General features: G+C 46.8%; 1 protein-coding gene across 1 annotated transcript in view; it reads right to left on the bottom strand.

Annotated features, from left to right (window-relative positions):
• Positions 1–444: 444 nt before the first annotated feature.
• Positions 445–15,229, bottom strand: part of TDRD9 (tudor domain containing 9) — a 110,354-nt gene continuing 95,569 nt past the window's right edge. The window contains exons 34-36 of the mRNA XM_061395510.1: positions 12,775–12,893; positions 4,669–4,741; positions 445–765 (exon numbers count right to left, since the gene is read on the bottom strand). Coding sequence (XP_061251494.1) covers positions 664–765; positions 4,669–4,741; positions 12,775–12,893 — 294 coding nt within the window. The 3' untranslated portion in view covers positions 445–663. The remainder of the gene's footprint in view (positions 766–4,668; positions 4,742–12,774; positions 12,894–15,229) is intronic.

Raw genomic sequence — 15,229 nt, 5'->3', positions numbered from 1 at the left:
TCACCAACTAAAGTTGTCTCCTCCACGTGGAATTGGTACTGATTCTCTGGTTAGAAAATGGTGATCTTCATCATCTTAACAATGGATTATTATTTTTAAGAACAAAATATATTTTAATCTCCTCTGACTAAAACTGTCAGAAACAAACTCGGTCTAATACTTTTATTAGATATGCTAGTGACCAGGTGATCTCTCTCATTTCCAAAACGTGGACTAAGAATTGTAACTTAAGGAAAAACCTGAGATACACAAAACGAAGTATTTTTCCCGAAATTAGATATCTCCCCTCACGGAAAAAAGTCAGAAAAGGTCACATGGTTTTGGAAAAGAACACCCAGCTTTCCCTTGTCATCAGCTGGGAGCACTGGTCTCCCTGGGCCCAGGCATTTAAACCACGGCAAGAAGGCGGAACACACGCTGGATCCAGAACCTCACACCCAATACTACCTATGGATATCTACTTTAATAACAGAGCAAAAGAGAACCTTTTTCCAAATGAAGTCTTCCTTCAGAACAATTTTTCCCAAAATGTTTAATACAGTGATTTTGTTTCACGAGAAGACCAGCCTTTTCCCAGTTCTTCCCACGTGAACAGAAACACCACCCTCCAGCCCCCACTGAGGCAGCGCAGCGCGCGGCTCGCAGGGGCAGGGCACCCGCCCTCTAGGAGCTGAGCACAATCAGCCTGTGGAGCTGGTACAGGAAGGTGTTCTTGCCCCTGCTGCTCTCTCGGTCCGCCTGCTCCATCACCAGCTTCGGATCGACCTGTTGGGGCAAAAGGGCCAGTCAGGCTCCGCAACAGCGCTTTTCTAGACATAAAGTAAAACAAAGTTACACACATACACAGACCTTGTGTGTGTGTGTGTGTGTGTGTGTGCAGAGAGGGCAGGAAGCACTCCTTCAATGTCTCTCACAACACCAGATACTATACATTTGCTATGCCAGCTTTCAATTCGTCTTAACAATACAGTAAGCTTTACTCAGAAATCTCCCATGCATTCTTTTACGTAAACATGAACAGTAACTTCACAGAGGCATTAGAGCATGTGGAAGTTTTCTGAAACCCACCAACCCCAGAGTGAAACTCGGCTTCCTAACTAAGTCTTCTATTAGCTTCACACCCCCCATGGAGGCTGTGGGAGAGGTGGCCGGCGCACCCTGCACGTCCTCCCTGAGGGCAGAGCTTGTGCACGTGCTGGAGCAGCTCCAGTGACTGGTGCTCAGCACTCTGACAGGGAACCCCATCATGGAGCACGTGGACCACAGGAACGCTGCACCAGAAGTAACTGTTGGACTTGGAATGGGAAACACCGCTCCGGGGGCAGCGTCTCACTCCCCCGCCACAGGGATGAGGAACCAGTGCCCCAGCTGGTTTATTTATAAAGACAGCCTTGGCTCTAGGATTGTTGCTGTTCAATCACTAAGTCATGTCCGACTCTTTGCAACCCCATGGACTGCAGCACGCAGGCTCCTCTGTCCTCCACTATCTCCGGGAGTTTGCTCAAAGTCACATCCATTAAGTCAGCGATGCCATCTAACCATCTCATCCTCTGCCGTCTCCTTCTCCTCCTGCCCTCAATCTTTCCCAGCGTCAGGGTCTTTTCCAATGAGTCAGCTCTTCAAATCAGGTGGCCAAAGTATTAGAGAGAGGTTCAGCATCAGTCCTTCCAATAAATATTCAGGGTTGATCTCCTTTAGGATGGACTGGTTTGATCTCCTTGCAGTCCAGCTACCTTCTCCAGCACAATTCAAAAGTCTGAGTGCTTCCTTAAGTCTCACATCCATAGATGACTACTGGAAAAACCATAGCTTTGACTAGATGGACCTTTGCTGTCAAAGTGGTATCTCTGCTTTTTAATACGCTGTCTAGGTTGGTCATAGCTTTTCTTCCAAGGAGCAAGTGTCTTTTAATTTCATGGCTGCAGTCACCATCTGCAGTGATTTGGGAGCCCAAGAAAATAAAGTCTCTCCCTGTTTCCATTTTTCCTCCATCTATTGGCCATGAAGTGTTGGGACCAGATACCATGATCTTAGTTTTCTGAATGTTGAGTTTTAAATCAGACTTTTCACCTTCCTCTTTCACTTTCATCAAACGGCTCTTTAGTTCTTCTTTGCTTTCTGCCATAAGGGTAGTGTCATTTGCATTTCTGAAGTTGTTGATATTTCTCTTGGCAATCTTGATTCCAGCTTGTGCTTTACCCAGCCTAGCATTTCTCATGATGTACTCTGCATATAAGTTAAATAAGCAGGGTGACAATATACAGCCTTGACGTACTCCTTACCCAATCTGGAACAAGTCCGTTATTCATGTCCAGTTCTAACTGTTGCTTCTTGACCTGCATACAGGTTTCTCAGGAGACAGATAAGGTGGTCTGGTATTCCCATCTCTTTAAGAATTTTCCATAGTTTGTTGTGACCCACACAGTCAAAGGGCTTCCCTTGTGGCTCAGCTGGTAAAGAATCCACCTACAATGTGGGAGACCTGGGTTTGACCCCTGGGTTGGGAAGATCTCCTGGAAAAGGGAAAGGCTACCCATTCCAGTATTCTGGCCTGGAGAATTCCATGGACTGTATAGTCCACGGGGTTGCAAAGAGTCAGGCATGACTGAGTGACTTACACTTCACTTCACACTGTCAAAGCCTTTAGTGTAGTCAGTGAAGAAGTAGATGTTTTCTGAAATTCCCTTGCTTTTTCTATGATCCAACAGATGTTAGCAATTTGATCTCTGGTTCCTCTGCCTTTTCTAAATCTAGTTTGTGCATCTGGAAGTTCTCGGTTCACATACTGCTGAAGCCTAGTTTGGAGAATTTTGAGCATTACTTTGCTAGCGTGTGAGATGAGTACAATTGTGCGGTAGTTTGAGCATTCTCTGGCATTGTCTTTCTTTGGGATTGGAATGAAAACTGACCTTTTCCAGTCCTGTGGCCACTGTTGAGTTTTCCAAATTTGCTGGCATATTGAGTGCAGCACTTTCACAGCATCATCTTTTAGGATTTGAAATAATTCAGCTGGTATTCCATCACCTCCACTAGCTTTGTTCATAGTGATGCTTCCTAAGGCCCACATTCCAGGATGTCGGGCTCTAGGTTAGTGGTCACACCATCCTGGTTATCTAGGTCACTAAGATCTTTTTTGTACACTTCTGTGTATTCCTGCTACCTCTTCTTAATATCTTCTACTTCTGTTAGGTACATACTATTTCTGTCCATTTATTGCATCCATCTTTGCATGAAATGTTCCCTTCATATCTTTAATTTTCCTGACGAGATCTCTAGTCCTTCCCATTCTATTGTTTTCCTCTATTTCTTTGCACTGTTCACTTAAGAAGGCCTTCTTAGGTCTCCTTGCTATTCTCTGAAACTCTGCAGTCAGCTGGGTATATCTTCCCGTTTCTCCTTTGCCTTTGATGTCTCTTCTTTTCTCTTGGCTCTAGGATTAGAGCTTACGATTCCTCCCTGGGCTCCTTTCATGCAATCACATTTTCTTCTCTTCTCTAAATCTCATGGGCAGGAAATGTCACGGTGCCTGGTGTGGGCCCTGCCACACTTCACAAACGCTGTGGGCCGAACCGTGTCATCCAGACCCCCAGTGGCACAGTATTAGGAGGCAGGCCTTTGGGCAGTAGTCGGGTTAGACGGAGGTGCGGGGGAGGCTCTCACGATGGATTAGTGCCCTTACAGGAAGAGACCCCAGACAGCATGCCACCCAGTCTGTGCCACGCCAGGGCACAGTGAGAAGGTGGATGTCTCCAAGCAGGAGGGCCCTCGGCAGAGCCCCACCGTGCTGGCACCCGCAGAACCCACACCCGGCCTCTATCACTGTCACAGAGTAAACTGCTGCTGCTTTTGCCACCCAGTGGATGGCACGTCGTCATGACAACCGAAGAAGATGAAAGCAACAGCAAACGTGCCCTAAATGCGCGCCCGACACCCATACCTGTTTTATCCAGAAGTGAAGGATGGTTAGCCTGGGGTCTAACTTTTCACATACAATATACTATCCAGAGGGCTTCCGGTGGCTCAGGGGTAAAGAATCCACCTGCCAATGCAGGAGACTCGAGTTCAATCCCTGGGTCAGGAAGACCCTTGGAAGAGAAATGGCAACCCACTCCAGTATTTTGTTGGGAAAATTCCATGGACAGAGGAGCCTGTATAGGGCTATAGTTCATGGGGTTGCAAAGAGTCAGACACACCGGAGAGACCGAGCAATGCACTATTCAGAAGTGGCAGGCTGCCTGCGGGCACCGCACCGCCGGCGCCGCCCGCTCCGTCGTGCGCCTCTCTCTGCTCTCCCGCATCCTCCACCCTGAGCTCCTCTGAGTCTCTCCCTGAGCCCCTCTAGAGGCTCTTCCCTGAGCCCTTATGAGTCTCTCCCCGAGCCCCTCTGAGTCTCTCCCTGAGCCCCTCTAGAGGCTCCTCCCTGAGCCCCTCCGAGTCTCACCCTGAGCCCCTCTGAGTCCCTCCCTGAGCCCCTCTGAGTCCCTCCCTGAGCCCCTCTGAGTCTCACCCTGAGCCCCTCTGAGTCTCACCCTGAGCCCCTCCGAGTCTCTCAGCTCCCCCGAATCCTCCTCCCTGAGCCCCTCTGAGTCTCTCCCTCAGCCCCTCTGAGGCTCCTCCCCGTCCGTCCTGGGGGCAGGCGGCCCACACCGCCTCCAGTTTCTCACTTACCTGATTCCACTCGTACGGCTTCTCGTACCACTTAGGAACAACCTTCTCTCTTGGTTTCAACTGACAGAACAAACTAAAATTTTAAAAAAGAGAGTTTAAGTCATCTTAATTATATGTTAGTAACTGAAAACAGTACTACGATATTTAAAGAGATTTAAATTCTATGTACTTTCGCTCAGGATTATAACGCTAGTAAGTTTTTTAAAGGTCAAAATTTATGTAATTGTGATCAGAGAATATTTTAATCCACTATACATTCAAAAGAGCTTCCCTGATAGTTCAGTTGGTAAAGAATCTGCCTGCAATGCAGGAGACCCAGGTTCAATTCCTGGGTCAGGAAGATCAGCTGGAGAAGGGATAGGCTACTCACTCCAGTATTCTTGGGCTTCCCTTGTGGCTCAGCTGGTAAAGAATCTGCTCCCAATGTGGGAGAACTGGGTTTGAGCCCTGGGTTGGGAAGATCCCCTGGAAAAGGGAAAGGCTACACAGTATTCTGGCCTGGACAATTCCATGGACTATATATAGTCCATGGGATCACAAAGAGTCGGACACAACTGAGTGACTGACTTTCACTTTCATACATTCAAAAGCAGGAAAAGAATGGAGTGACGCGGCCTCTAAGGCTGACCGCTGTGCTCTGTGTTCCCCTGGTAACCAGTGGAGGCAGCTCCATTACCGAACATCTCTGCGTCACTGAGTCAAGTTCTGGGAGATGTAACAGGAACTGTTATACCATTTACTCTTAAGCAGCTGTGACAAGCTGGAAATGTCAAAAGGCTGAGATAGAGAATTCTAGCAATAAGAGAATAAAGTTTGCAAATCTTCTTGCACCTCCTTCCTCCCCAACAAGTATAAAACTGGACACGATTGTCCAAGGAACACATCTGAAGGCTCTGGATGTTAACCAAAAGCAAACAAGTTCAGAAGCATTCATTCAAGAAAAACTGCTGAACTCTAGGCAGTAAGACTAGAGTCTGCGGAGTTCAAACCTGGGGCTGCTCCCCGCCACACTCACACCCACCCCAGCAGCTTGACCTGGCACTCCAGAGCTCCAGGGGAGCTGGCTGTGAGAACAGGCATGCTCATGGCCAGACTGAGTTCACTTGATGTGCAGCAGAGGGTGAAGCCTCGTGCCTGGCAGCACAGTCAGACGAGTGCAGGAGGAATCGAAGGGAGAAAGCCTCCAGCTCTGCGAGCCTTTGGCCTTGGTCCTGCTTGGGGCCAGTGCAGACCAGCAGACTCCCGGGAAATGCCCAGGGAGACCCTGGGGCCGAGAGCGGCAGAGGCCAGCGGGGCTCCCAGACGACCCCAGGGTGATGGAGCAGCTGCACACACAGGTGCAGAGGAGCCCTACGAAGGCCCCCAGCCTGCCACAGGGCCCTGGCGAAAAATACAAGCCAGGAAAGAGCTTAACACTGCCTGAACTCTAGAAGTACTGTCAACCCACACACGGACCCACCAGCACAGGCTGGAAAACTTGATGATTCAGAGGTCCAAGCACAACTTCTGATCCACCAATGGCTGAGCACTGAGCAATGCAGACACAAAGACAACCCCTAACAAGCCAGACTGAAAAATAAAAGGAGAATTAAAAAAAAAAAAAAAAAGGTACCTGCGGCCTTACAACATGTAGGGAAACCCATTCTGCAGAATTCTGCAGGGAAGAACCAAAACCCTACATTAATATACTACATTACCTAAAATACTCAATCTCTAACAAGATATATGAGAAACAGGAATGCGTGACCCATACTCAGGAATAAAAAGGAGAGCAGGCAACAGAGGCTGAGTGGGTGGGCTCGGATGTGGGTTTAGCAGGTAAGACTTCAAAGAGGTCCCTGCAAGCACACACAGAGAATTAAAGCAAACCGTGTTTAAAGAAATAGAGGAAAACACGATGACAATGACTCAAAGGAAATCTCACTAAAAGTTTAAAACTATACACGAGAACCAAAGAGAAATTTTAGAATTGAAAGGTACAGTAACTAAAATGAAGAAGTCCTTATAGGAATCTGTCGGTGTGAGATGGACGAACAGAGAGTCAGTGAACTTAAGGACAGAGCAACGGACGTTCCCTAACTGAACAGCAGGGAGAAGGAGGAGGAAGAAAAAATGGCAGAGCCTCCGAGACCAGCAGGACGACGTCAGTTGTACCAAACACCATACAGTGGAGTCCCCAGGGAGGAGAGAGCATGGCAGGGCAGAAAGAAGGCTTTCAAAGATGCAAAGATGCAGGTGCCCTTTCAACTAAAAGGGCGGGAAAAGATACATCATGAAAACAGTAAGCAAACAGTAACCAAACCAAGCAGAACAGCTATGTCAGACAAACCAGACTTTTAAACAAGAAAGATTATCAGAACAGAGATTTCATAATGATAAAAGGGCTAACACCTCAGGAAGATACGACACTTATAAATGTAAACGTGTCTAACAGAGCCCCCAAAAGACAGAAACGGAAAACTGACAGAGAAGAGAAATACTCCTATCTCAATAAATAGAAACTGTAATGTCCCAGTTTTGATTTTCATAGAACTAGAAAGAAAATCAGCAAGCATAGTGAATCCCAGGCCACCACCCACCATGGACCCACTCAGCATCTACAGAGCACCCCACCCAACAACACATATATTCTTCTCAAGGGAACAAGGAACACTTTCCAGGAAAGACTGTGTGCCAGGCCACAGAGCAAGTCCCAGTACACATGGGAGGGGTTATGAAAGACTGGGGTCATTCATGTCCGTGTAACGCCTACAACGGAAATGCATTATACAGTAACAACATAGAATATTTGGAAAATCTCAAAAAATATTTGAAAATTAAACAATATGCACCTCAATAATGCATCAAAGAAGAAATCACAAGGGAAACCAGACAGTACTTTTAAAAGAATTAAAATCAAAATACCACTGATCAGAAAGTATGGGATGCAGCAAAAACAGTAATGGAGGGAATTTTACAGGTTTAAATGTCTGTAACAGAAAAGTTCTCAAAATAATAAAGCTTCTAAGTTAGGAAATTGTAAAAGCAGCAAGTTAGGCCCAATGCAACCAGAGGTAAGGGAATAATTACAATGAGATAAACATTGCTACTGCTAAGTCACTTCAGTCGTGTCCGACTCTGTGCGACCCCATAGACGGCAGCCCACCAGGCTCCCCCGTCCCTGGGATTCTCCAGGCAAGAACACTGGAGTGGGTTGCCATTTCCTTCTCCAATGCATGAAAGCGAAAAGTGAAAGTGAAGTCGCTCAGTCGTGTCCGACTCTTGGCAACCCCATGGACTGCAGCCCACCAGGCTCCTCCATCCATGGGATTTTCCAGGCAGAGATAAACATCAACGAAACAGAAAAAATAAACATTAGGGGGGAAAATCAACAAAACCAAACATTAGTTCTTCGAAGAGATCACTAGAATTGATAAACTTTAGCTAAGCTAACCCAGAAAAAAGAGAGGCAATACACACAAAATCCAAAGCAAGAAAGGGGGACGTGACTTCTGACTACAGAGGAAAGGGTTCCTGGAGAAGATTCTGAACAACTGTATGCCAACTAGTTCATTTACACAAACTGAGTAAAATTCTTAGAAAGACACAAATTATCAAAACTGACTTAAAAAGAAATAGAAACTCTGAATCGACCTAAAACACAAGAAATTGAAGTAGTAATTTAAAATCTCCCCACAAAGAGAAGTCCAAGTTAGATGATTTCATTGGTAAACTCAATCAAATATTTAAAGAGATGATATCGATCCTATACAAACTCTTTCTGAAAACAGAGTGGCAGGAAACACTTCCTAAACTCGTTCTGTGAAGCCAGTGCCGCTCCGATACCAAATTTGACAAAGAGATCACAGGAAACTTAAGACCAGTGAATGAGCCTCAGAAACACAGAGGGAAAACCCTAACAACAGAAATAGCAAACGAGCTTATCAAAAGAATTACACACTAAGTGGAATTCATCCCAAGAATGCAAAGCTAGTTATAACATCCAAAAAGCAATTAATACACTATATAAATTTTAAAAAACACAATTTTCTCACAGACACAAAAAAGGCATTGGCAAAATGTGACATCCTTCCCCAATCAAAGCTGCCAGCACACTAGGGACAGAAGAGAACCCCTCCAACCGGACGGAGAGCGTCTGCTGCTGCTAAGCCTCTGCTGAATGCCTCCAGCCACCGCCACACTCAGCGAGTGACAAGGCTTCTCCCTGAAACGGGGGCCGAGGCAAGGACATGTGCTCTCATCACCTCTGTTTAACAACATATTGAGGGTTCTAACCAGCAGAATAAAACAAGGGAAAAATTACGAGCATACAGATTGGAAAGGAAGAAGTAAAACTGTCTTTACTCATAGATATAATCCTGTATGTAGGAAATCCTAAAGAGTCTACAAGAACTACTAGCACTAACCATTTAATAAGGTCACGGGATAAAAGATCAGTATATAAAAATCAATTGGTCATTTGTAGCAATGAACAATGCAAAAATAAATTATTTAAACTCACAATAGCATCAAAAAGACAAAAATATTTCGAAATAATTTAACAAAAGTGCAAGCACTGCACACTGAAAACCACAGAAAGTGTTCAGGGAAACTGAAGGATATCTAATAGACATTCCATCTTGGTGGGCCAGACAACTCAATACTGTTAAGATGGCAATTCTCCTCAAACTCATCTGCAGATCCACCACAATCCCTATCACGGTTCCTGCAAGGCTCACTGTAGACATTGACAAGCTGAGCCCAACTTGCATGTGGAGAGGAAAAGGATCTAGAAAAGTAAAAGCAACATTGAAAAAGAAGAACGAAACACAAGGGCTCACTGCTCAATTTCAAGAATTACTATTAAAACACACATAAGTCAACAGAACAAAACAGGAAGTTCATAAATAAACCTTCACACTCATGGCCAGTTTATTTTGGACAGGTGCCACTGTAAGTCAATGAGGGAAAAGAAAGTTCTTCAGCAAATTATGTTGTAACATATAACAAGTGGATGTTCGTATGTGAAAAAACAAACTTCAAAGCCTCTTACATGTCATACCACATTCAAATATCATCTCAAAACGGATCAAAACCCAAACACAAGAAGGTGGTGCAGTGGTGAAGAACCGCCTGCTCGTGCAGGAGACACAAGACACAGGTGCAACCCCTGGGCCAGGAAGATGCCCTGGAGAAGGAAATGGCCACCCACTCCAGTTTTCTTGCCTGGAAAATTCCAGACAGAGGAGCCTGTCCATGAGGTCACAAAGAGTTGGACATGACTGAGCAACTGAGCACAAATATGAGAGAGGGAAACAGAGGAGAACACTTGTGTGACACTGGATAGAACACCAAAAGCATACGCCACACCAAAGATGAAGTAGCATCATCAACATTAAATCTGTGTGTTCTTCAGAATATGAAAATAAAAGGGAGACGAAAAGACAAACTACATGACGGGGAAAGTATCTGCAAATTACATATTCATAAGAGACTTTCAGCAAGCATTTAGAAAGAACGCCTACAACTCAGTAATGAGATGACAATCGACCCAATTAAAAAAATGTGAAAGATCTGAAACATCGATAACCTCAGATCTGCAGATGATAACAACCCTTACGGCAGAAAGCAAAGAGGAACTAAAGAGCCTCTTGATGAAGGTGAGAGAGAAGAGTGAAAAAGCTGGCTCAAACTCAACATTCAAGAAACGAAGACCATGGCATTGGGTCCCATCACTTCACGGCAAACAGATGGGGCAACAATGGGAACAGTGACAGACTTCACTTTCTTGGGCTCCAAATCGCTGTAGATGGTGACTGCAGCCACGAAATTAAAAGACGCTTGCTCCTTGGAAGAAAAGCTATGACCAACTTAGCGAGTTAAAAAGCAGAGATGCTGCTGACAAAGGTCCATCTTATCAAGGCTATGGTTCTTCCAATGGTCGTGAATGGATGTGAGTTGGACCATAAAGAAAGCTGAGCGCCAAAGAACTGATGCTTTTGAACTGTGGTGTTGGAGGAGACTCCTGAGAGTCCCCTGGACTGCAAGGAGATCCAACCAGTCCATCCTAAAGGAGATCAGTCCTGAATGTTCACTGGAAGGACTGATGCTGAAGCTGAAGCTCCATTACTTTGGCCACCTGATGCAAAGAACCAACTCACTGGAAAAGACCCTGATGCTAGCAAAGACTGAAGGTAGGAAGAGAAGGGGATGACAGAGGATGAGATGGTTGGATGGCATCACCAACTCGATGGACATGAGTTTGAGCACACTCTGGGAGTTGGTGATGGACAGGGAAGCCTGGTGTGCTGCAGTCCATGGGGTCGCAAAGAGTTAGACACGACTGAGAGACTGAACTGTGCTGTAAGGCCACTAGATTAACTACAATAAAAAACTCACAACCAAGCGCAGGCAAGGATGGAGAAAAGGAAACGGCCACACGTTGCTGGCAGGGATGTGATATGGGAGTCAGCTTGAAAACCAGCTTGTCCATTTCTTAAAAAATTAACAAATTTACCATACAACCTACCACTTCCACTCCTAGATATCTACCCAAGAGAGAAGAAGATACACATCTATTTAAAGGCTGCGTGCCTTTCCAGAGCAGCATTACTCAAAAAGCCTAATACTGCAAACAAGCCAAGCATTTCAACAACCGGTGGATGGGCGGACGAAGCGTGACATACGCACACGGAGGAGCGTGACATACGCACACGGAGGAGCACCAGTCATTAAAGAGGATAAACACATCACAACACGGATGAACCTCAAACACACTCGGCTAAACAAACGAAGCCAGGTTTTTAAAGTCATTAGGTCAATTATAAATAATTTTCAGAGAAGAAAAGTCTATGGAGACCGTAAGAGCCCAGTGGTTGCCTGGAGTTTGGGTGGGGACAGGAGATGCTGACAAATGGACAGAAGAACTGCTGCTTCTAAAAACAGCTTTTTTGAGGTCATTATATACCATAAACTAATTATTTCTAAGTATGCAATTTAATAATTTTAGTAGATTTATAGCATTGTGTGGCTATCCCCACAATTCTGTTCTAAGGTTATTTATAAGCAAGCTTTGGGGATGACAGAAACATTGTAACAGAGTCGTATAGTGCTTAGCACAACTCCACACGCTTACTAACAACCACTGAACTGCACCCAACCTCCCCGCCGCATGTGGCGCCCAGCAAGTCAGGACTGGCTGCCCGCCTTGGGGGTGGGGAGGTGCCCTTAGGACACGCAGGGCAGAGCACAGCCGCACCGGGACAGGGGCCTCCAACATGTGGAGACAGCCGCTCCTCCACGCGGATCTTGCTGGGGGTCTCTCAGTGTTATGAGGACCTCCAGTGTTTTACAGCACAGCGTCGCTCCGCTGCTGACCAGGTGGTGCATCCGCCGGGGCACACACACTGAGATGGCTTCTGTCTGCGTGTGTGTGAACTCTGACACACCTCAGTCTCTGTCGCAGTCGCAGAGGCAGCACTGTGCCTGGCACCCTGCCGCTCACTGTCCTCAGCTGGCTCCCGGCGGCCCAGGCCACCGTCCCGGGCCGGGCAAGAGGTGAAGCCAGCAGGGAGAGAGGCTGAGAGTGGTTTGCGGGACCCCAGGTGCCGAGGGCCTCTGTCTGCTCCTCCCTACCGTGTCCTTCCCCCTCGGCCTCCTCTGACACCTCCAGGCTGACCTGACCTCACGGGCTGCCCCAGTGAGGGCCCTGGTTGCAGGGCTTCTGGCTGGCCTTGGTCAACGGGGAGTCCAGCAAGCAGCAAGCCTGAGCCAGCTGGGAAGCTCACGAGAGGGGCCCAGCTCCTGTGAGGTGGTCCTCAAGCCTGGGGCCCCTCATCTCTCTGCCCTCAAGGTGCCCACCGTGGACTCCCTCTGCCCTGCCGGTGCCGTTTGAAAGGCTCTCTTTATTACACTGTTTTCAAACCACCCTGCTTCCTGCCCGGCTCCCAGTGGCCACCCAGGACACAGCCTGCTGCTCCCAGGAAGCTGAGGCCTCTGTCCTGGTACCTCGGAGACACGTCCCCACTTCAGAGCCTTAACCCAGCACACTGCGTCGTATCACAGACAAGGCAAGACACCCAAGGTCCAGACGGCTAAGAAGGAAGCCCGTGTGGCCACACAGCTCACCCTAAAAGTTTCTGGCGGCTGTTATCCTGTAACTGCGCGATCCTTTCCGGCCCAAGACACTTCGATCCATTCGGTCCATCGCACACAAGCTTGTTGACAGCAGCTCTGAGAATATTAATCTGTAAATAAACAGTAAGGTACATGCTCACATGGTTCTACTATGACTGAATCTCAATCTACATTTAAGTAATTCATAAACATTCAACTTAGTATTTTCACAATTATCGTCAGTATGGTTTCTGGAACAAATGATCAAGGCAAAAATGACACCAGTGAAGTGAGCGTTAGCCCCTCAGTCGTGTCAGACTCTTGACGACCCCGTGGACGGTGGCCCTGGACCAGGCTCCTCGTCCATGGATTTCCAGCAAGAACACTGGAGTGAGTTGCTATTTCCTTCTCCAGGGGATCTTCCCAACCCAGGTCTCCTGCACTGCAGGTAGATTCTTACTGTCTGAGCCACCAACTATCATAATTTAAGAAACAATGACAAAAGGGAAAAAAAAAAACCAGCAAGGAGGGTTCAGACTTTTCCGTGTAAGCACACTCTTTAAACTTCTGTTCTAGAATGTAATAGTTTAGCCCATGGGGCTACATTGTTCAAAACCTACTTGTATCTTATACACAGGAAGCCCCTATAATCTGTGGATTCAACAAATCTTGGATCAAAAACACTCAGAAAAACAAAACAAAACAAAACTCCACAAAGTCCCAAAAAGCAGAACTTGAATTTACTGAACACTGGCAACTATCTCCAGAGCATTTACACTGTGTTAGGTGTTACAGGGGGAGAAGGCAGTGGCACCCCACTCCAGCACTCTTGCCTGGAAAATCCCATGGACAGAGGGGCCTGGCGCGCTGCAGTCCATGGGGTCGCTAGGAGTCGGACATGACTGCGCGACTTCACTTTCACTTTTCACTTTCATGCATTGGAGAAGGAAATGGCAGCCCGCTCCAGTACTCTTGCCTGGAGAACCCCATGGGCAGAGGAGCCTGGTGGGCTGCAGTCCATAGGGTCGCGAAGAGTCGGACACGACTGAGCGACTTCACTTTCACTTTTTACTTTCATGCATTGGAGAAGGAAATGGCAACCCACTCCAGTGTTCTTGCCTGGAGAAACCCAGGGACGGGGGAGCCTGATGGGCTGCTGTCTCTGGGGTCGCACAGAGTCGGACAGGACTGAAGCGACTTAGCAGCAGCAGCAGGTGTTACAGGTAACCTAGAGACAACTTAGAGCACTGGGCTGGCTGGGAGGCTCCTTCGGGTTGCTCACTGGCTCACTCATTCTCGGAGGCTCTGGGCCTTCACTGCTGTCGCGGGCTCTCTCTAGTCTTGGCTCTCGGCGCCTCTTCGTTGCAACGCCCAGACTTACCGCGGTGCTTCTCTCGCTGTGGCTTGCAGGCCCCAGCAGCTGCGGCACGAGGGCTCGGCTGCTCCGAGGCATGTGGGATCTTCCCAGGTCAGGGGCTGAACCCGAGTCCCCTGCACTGGCAGAGCAATTCTTACCCACTGCACCACCAGGGAAGTCCCTTTGTTTTCTAAGTAAAAATAAAAGACACCTTTTTCATTTTCACCAAGAATTTTGTTCAATGTATTCACTGTTCTGTTCCACTACCTTCTGTGATTTTTAAGGCAACTTCGTAACTCCGTCTTTCCAAAAACTTTTTATCTTTTTGAGAAAAGAACTGTTCCAGGTGCCTTTTACAGTCTTAGAGGGAACTGAAATTTTTCCCACTAAGAGAATTCTGTAAAGACCAAAATAAATGGACATCCAATGGCGCAGTGTCTGCCAAATACGGAGGATGAACTGGAACTTCCCAGCCAAGCTGTAACAGCTTTTGCCCGGCCGCCAAAGAAACATACTGTCTGTGTTATCGTGATGGAAGATTAAAGGTTTTCTGTTGACTAATTCCGGATGCTTTCGTCAAGTGTTGCCTTCCGTTGGTCTAACTGGAACCAGTACTTGCTGGAATTAATCGTCTGGCTTTCCAGAGGGAGCTCATAATAGAGGATGCCCTTCCAATCCCACCATAAATACAACATCGCCTTCTCTGGGTGAAGACCGGCCTTTGGTGTGGTTGGTGATGGTTCATTTCACTTGCCCCATAATCCTTTCTGTTCCACATTAATGCACAGGATTCACTTTTCAGAGCCCATCACAATTTGTTTTAAAAACAGAATGGTTTTGTTATGTCTAAGTAAAGAATCACATGCAGTAATACAATCAAGAAGGTCTTCTTCACTTACATGGAACCCAAATATCGTACTCACTAACATAACCAAGCTGGTGCAAATGACTTTCAATGCTTGATTTGGATATTTTGAGTATGTTGGCTATCTCCTGAATGGTATTACGTTGATTCTTCTCCATTAAGGTCTCAATTTGATCACCATCAACTTCAACTGATCTACCTGACACAGAGCATCATCCAGAGACGAGTCTCCAGCACAAAACCTC

This window comes from Bos javanicus, chromosome 21 (assembly GCF_032452875.1).
Source record: "Bos javanicus breed banteng chromosome 21, ARS-OSU_banteng_1.0, whole genome shotgun sequence".
Classification (NCBI taxonomy): domain Eukaryota; kingdom Metazoa; phylum Chordata; class Mammalia; order Artiodactyla; family Bovidae; genus Bos; species Bos javanicus.
The sequence above is the reverse complement of the archived record's forward strand: the minus strand, read 5'-3'. Positions and strand labels throughout refer to the sequence as shown.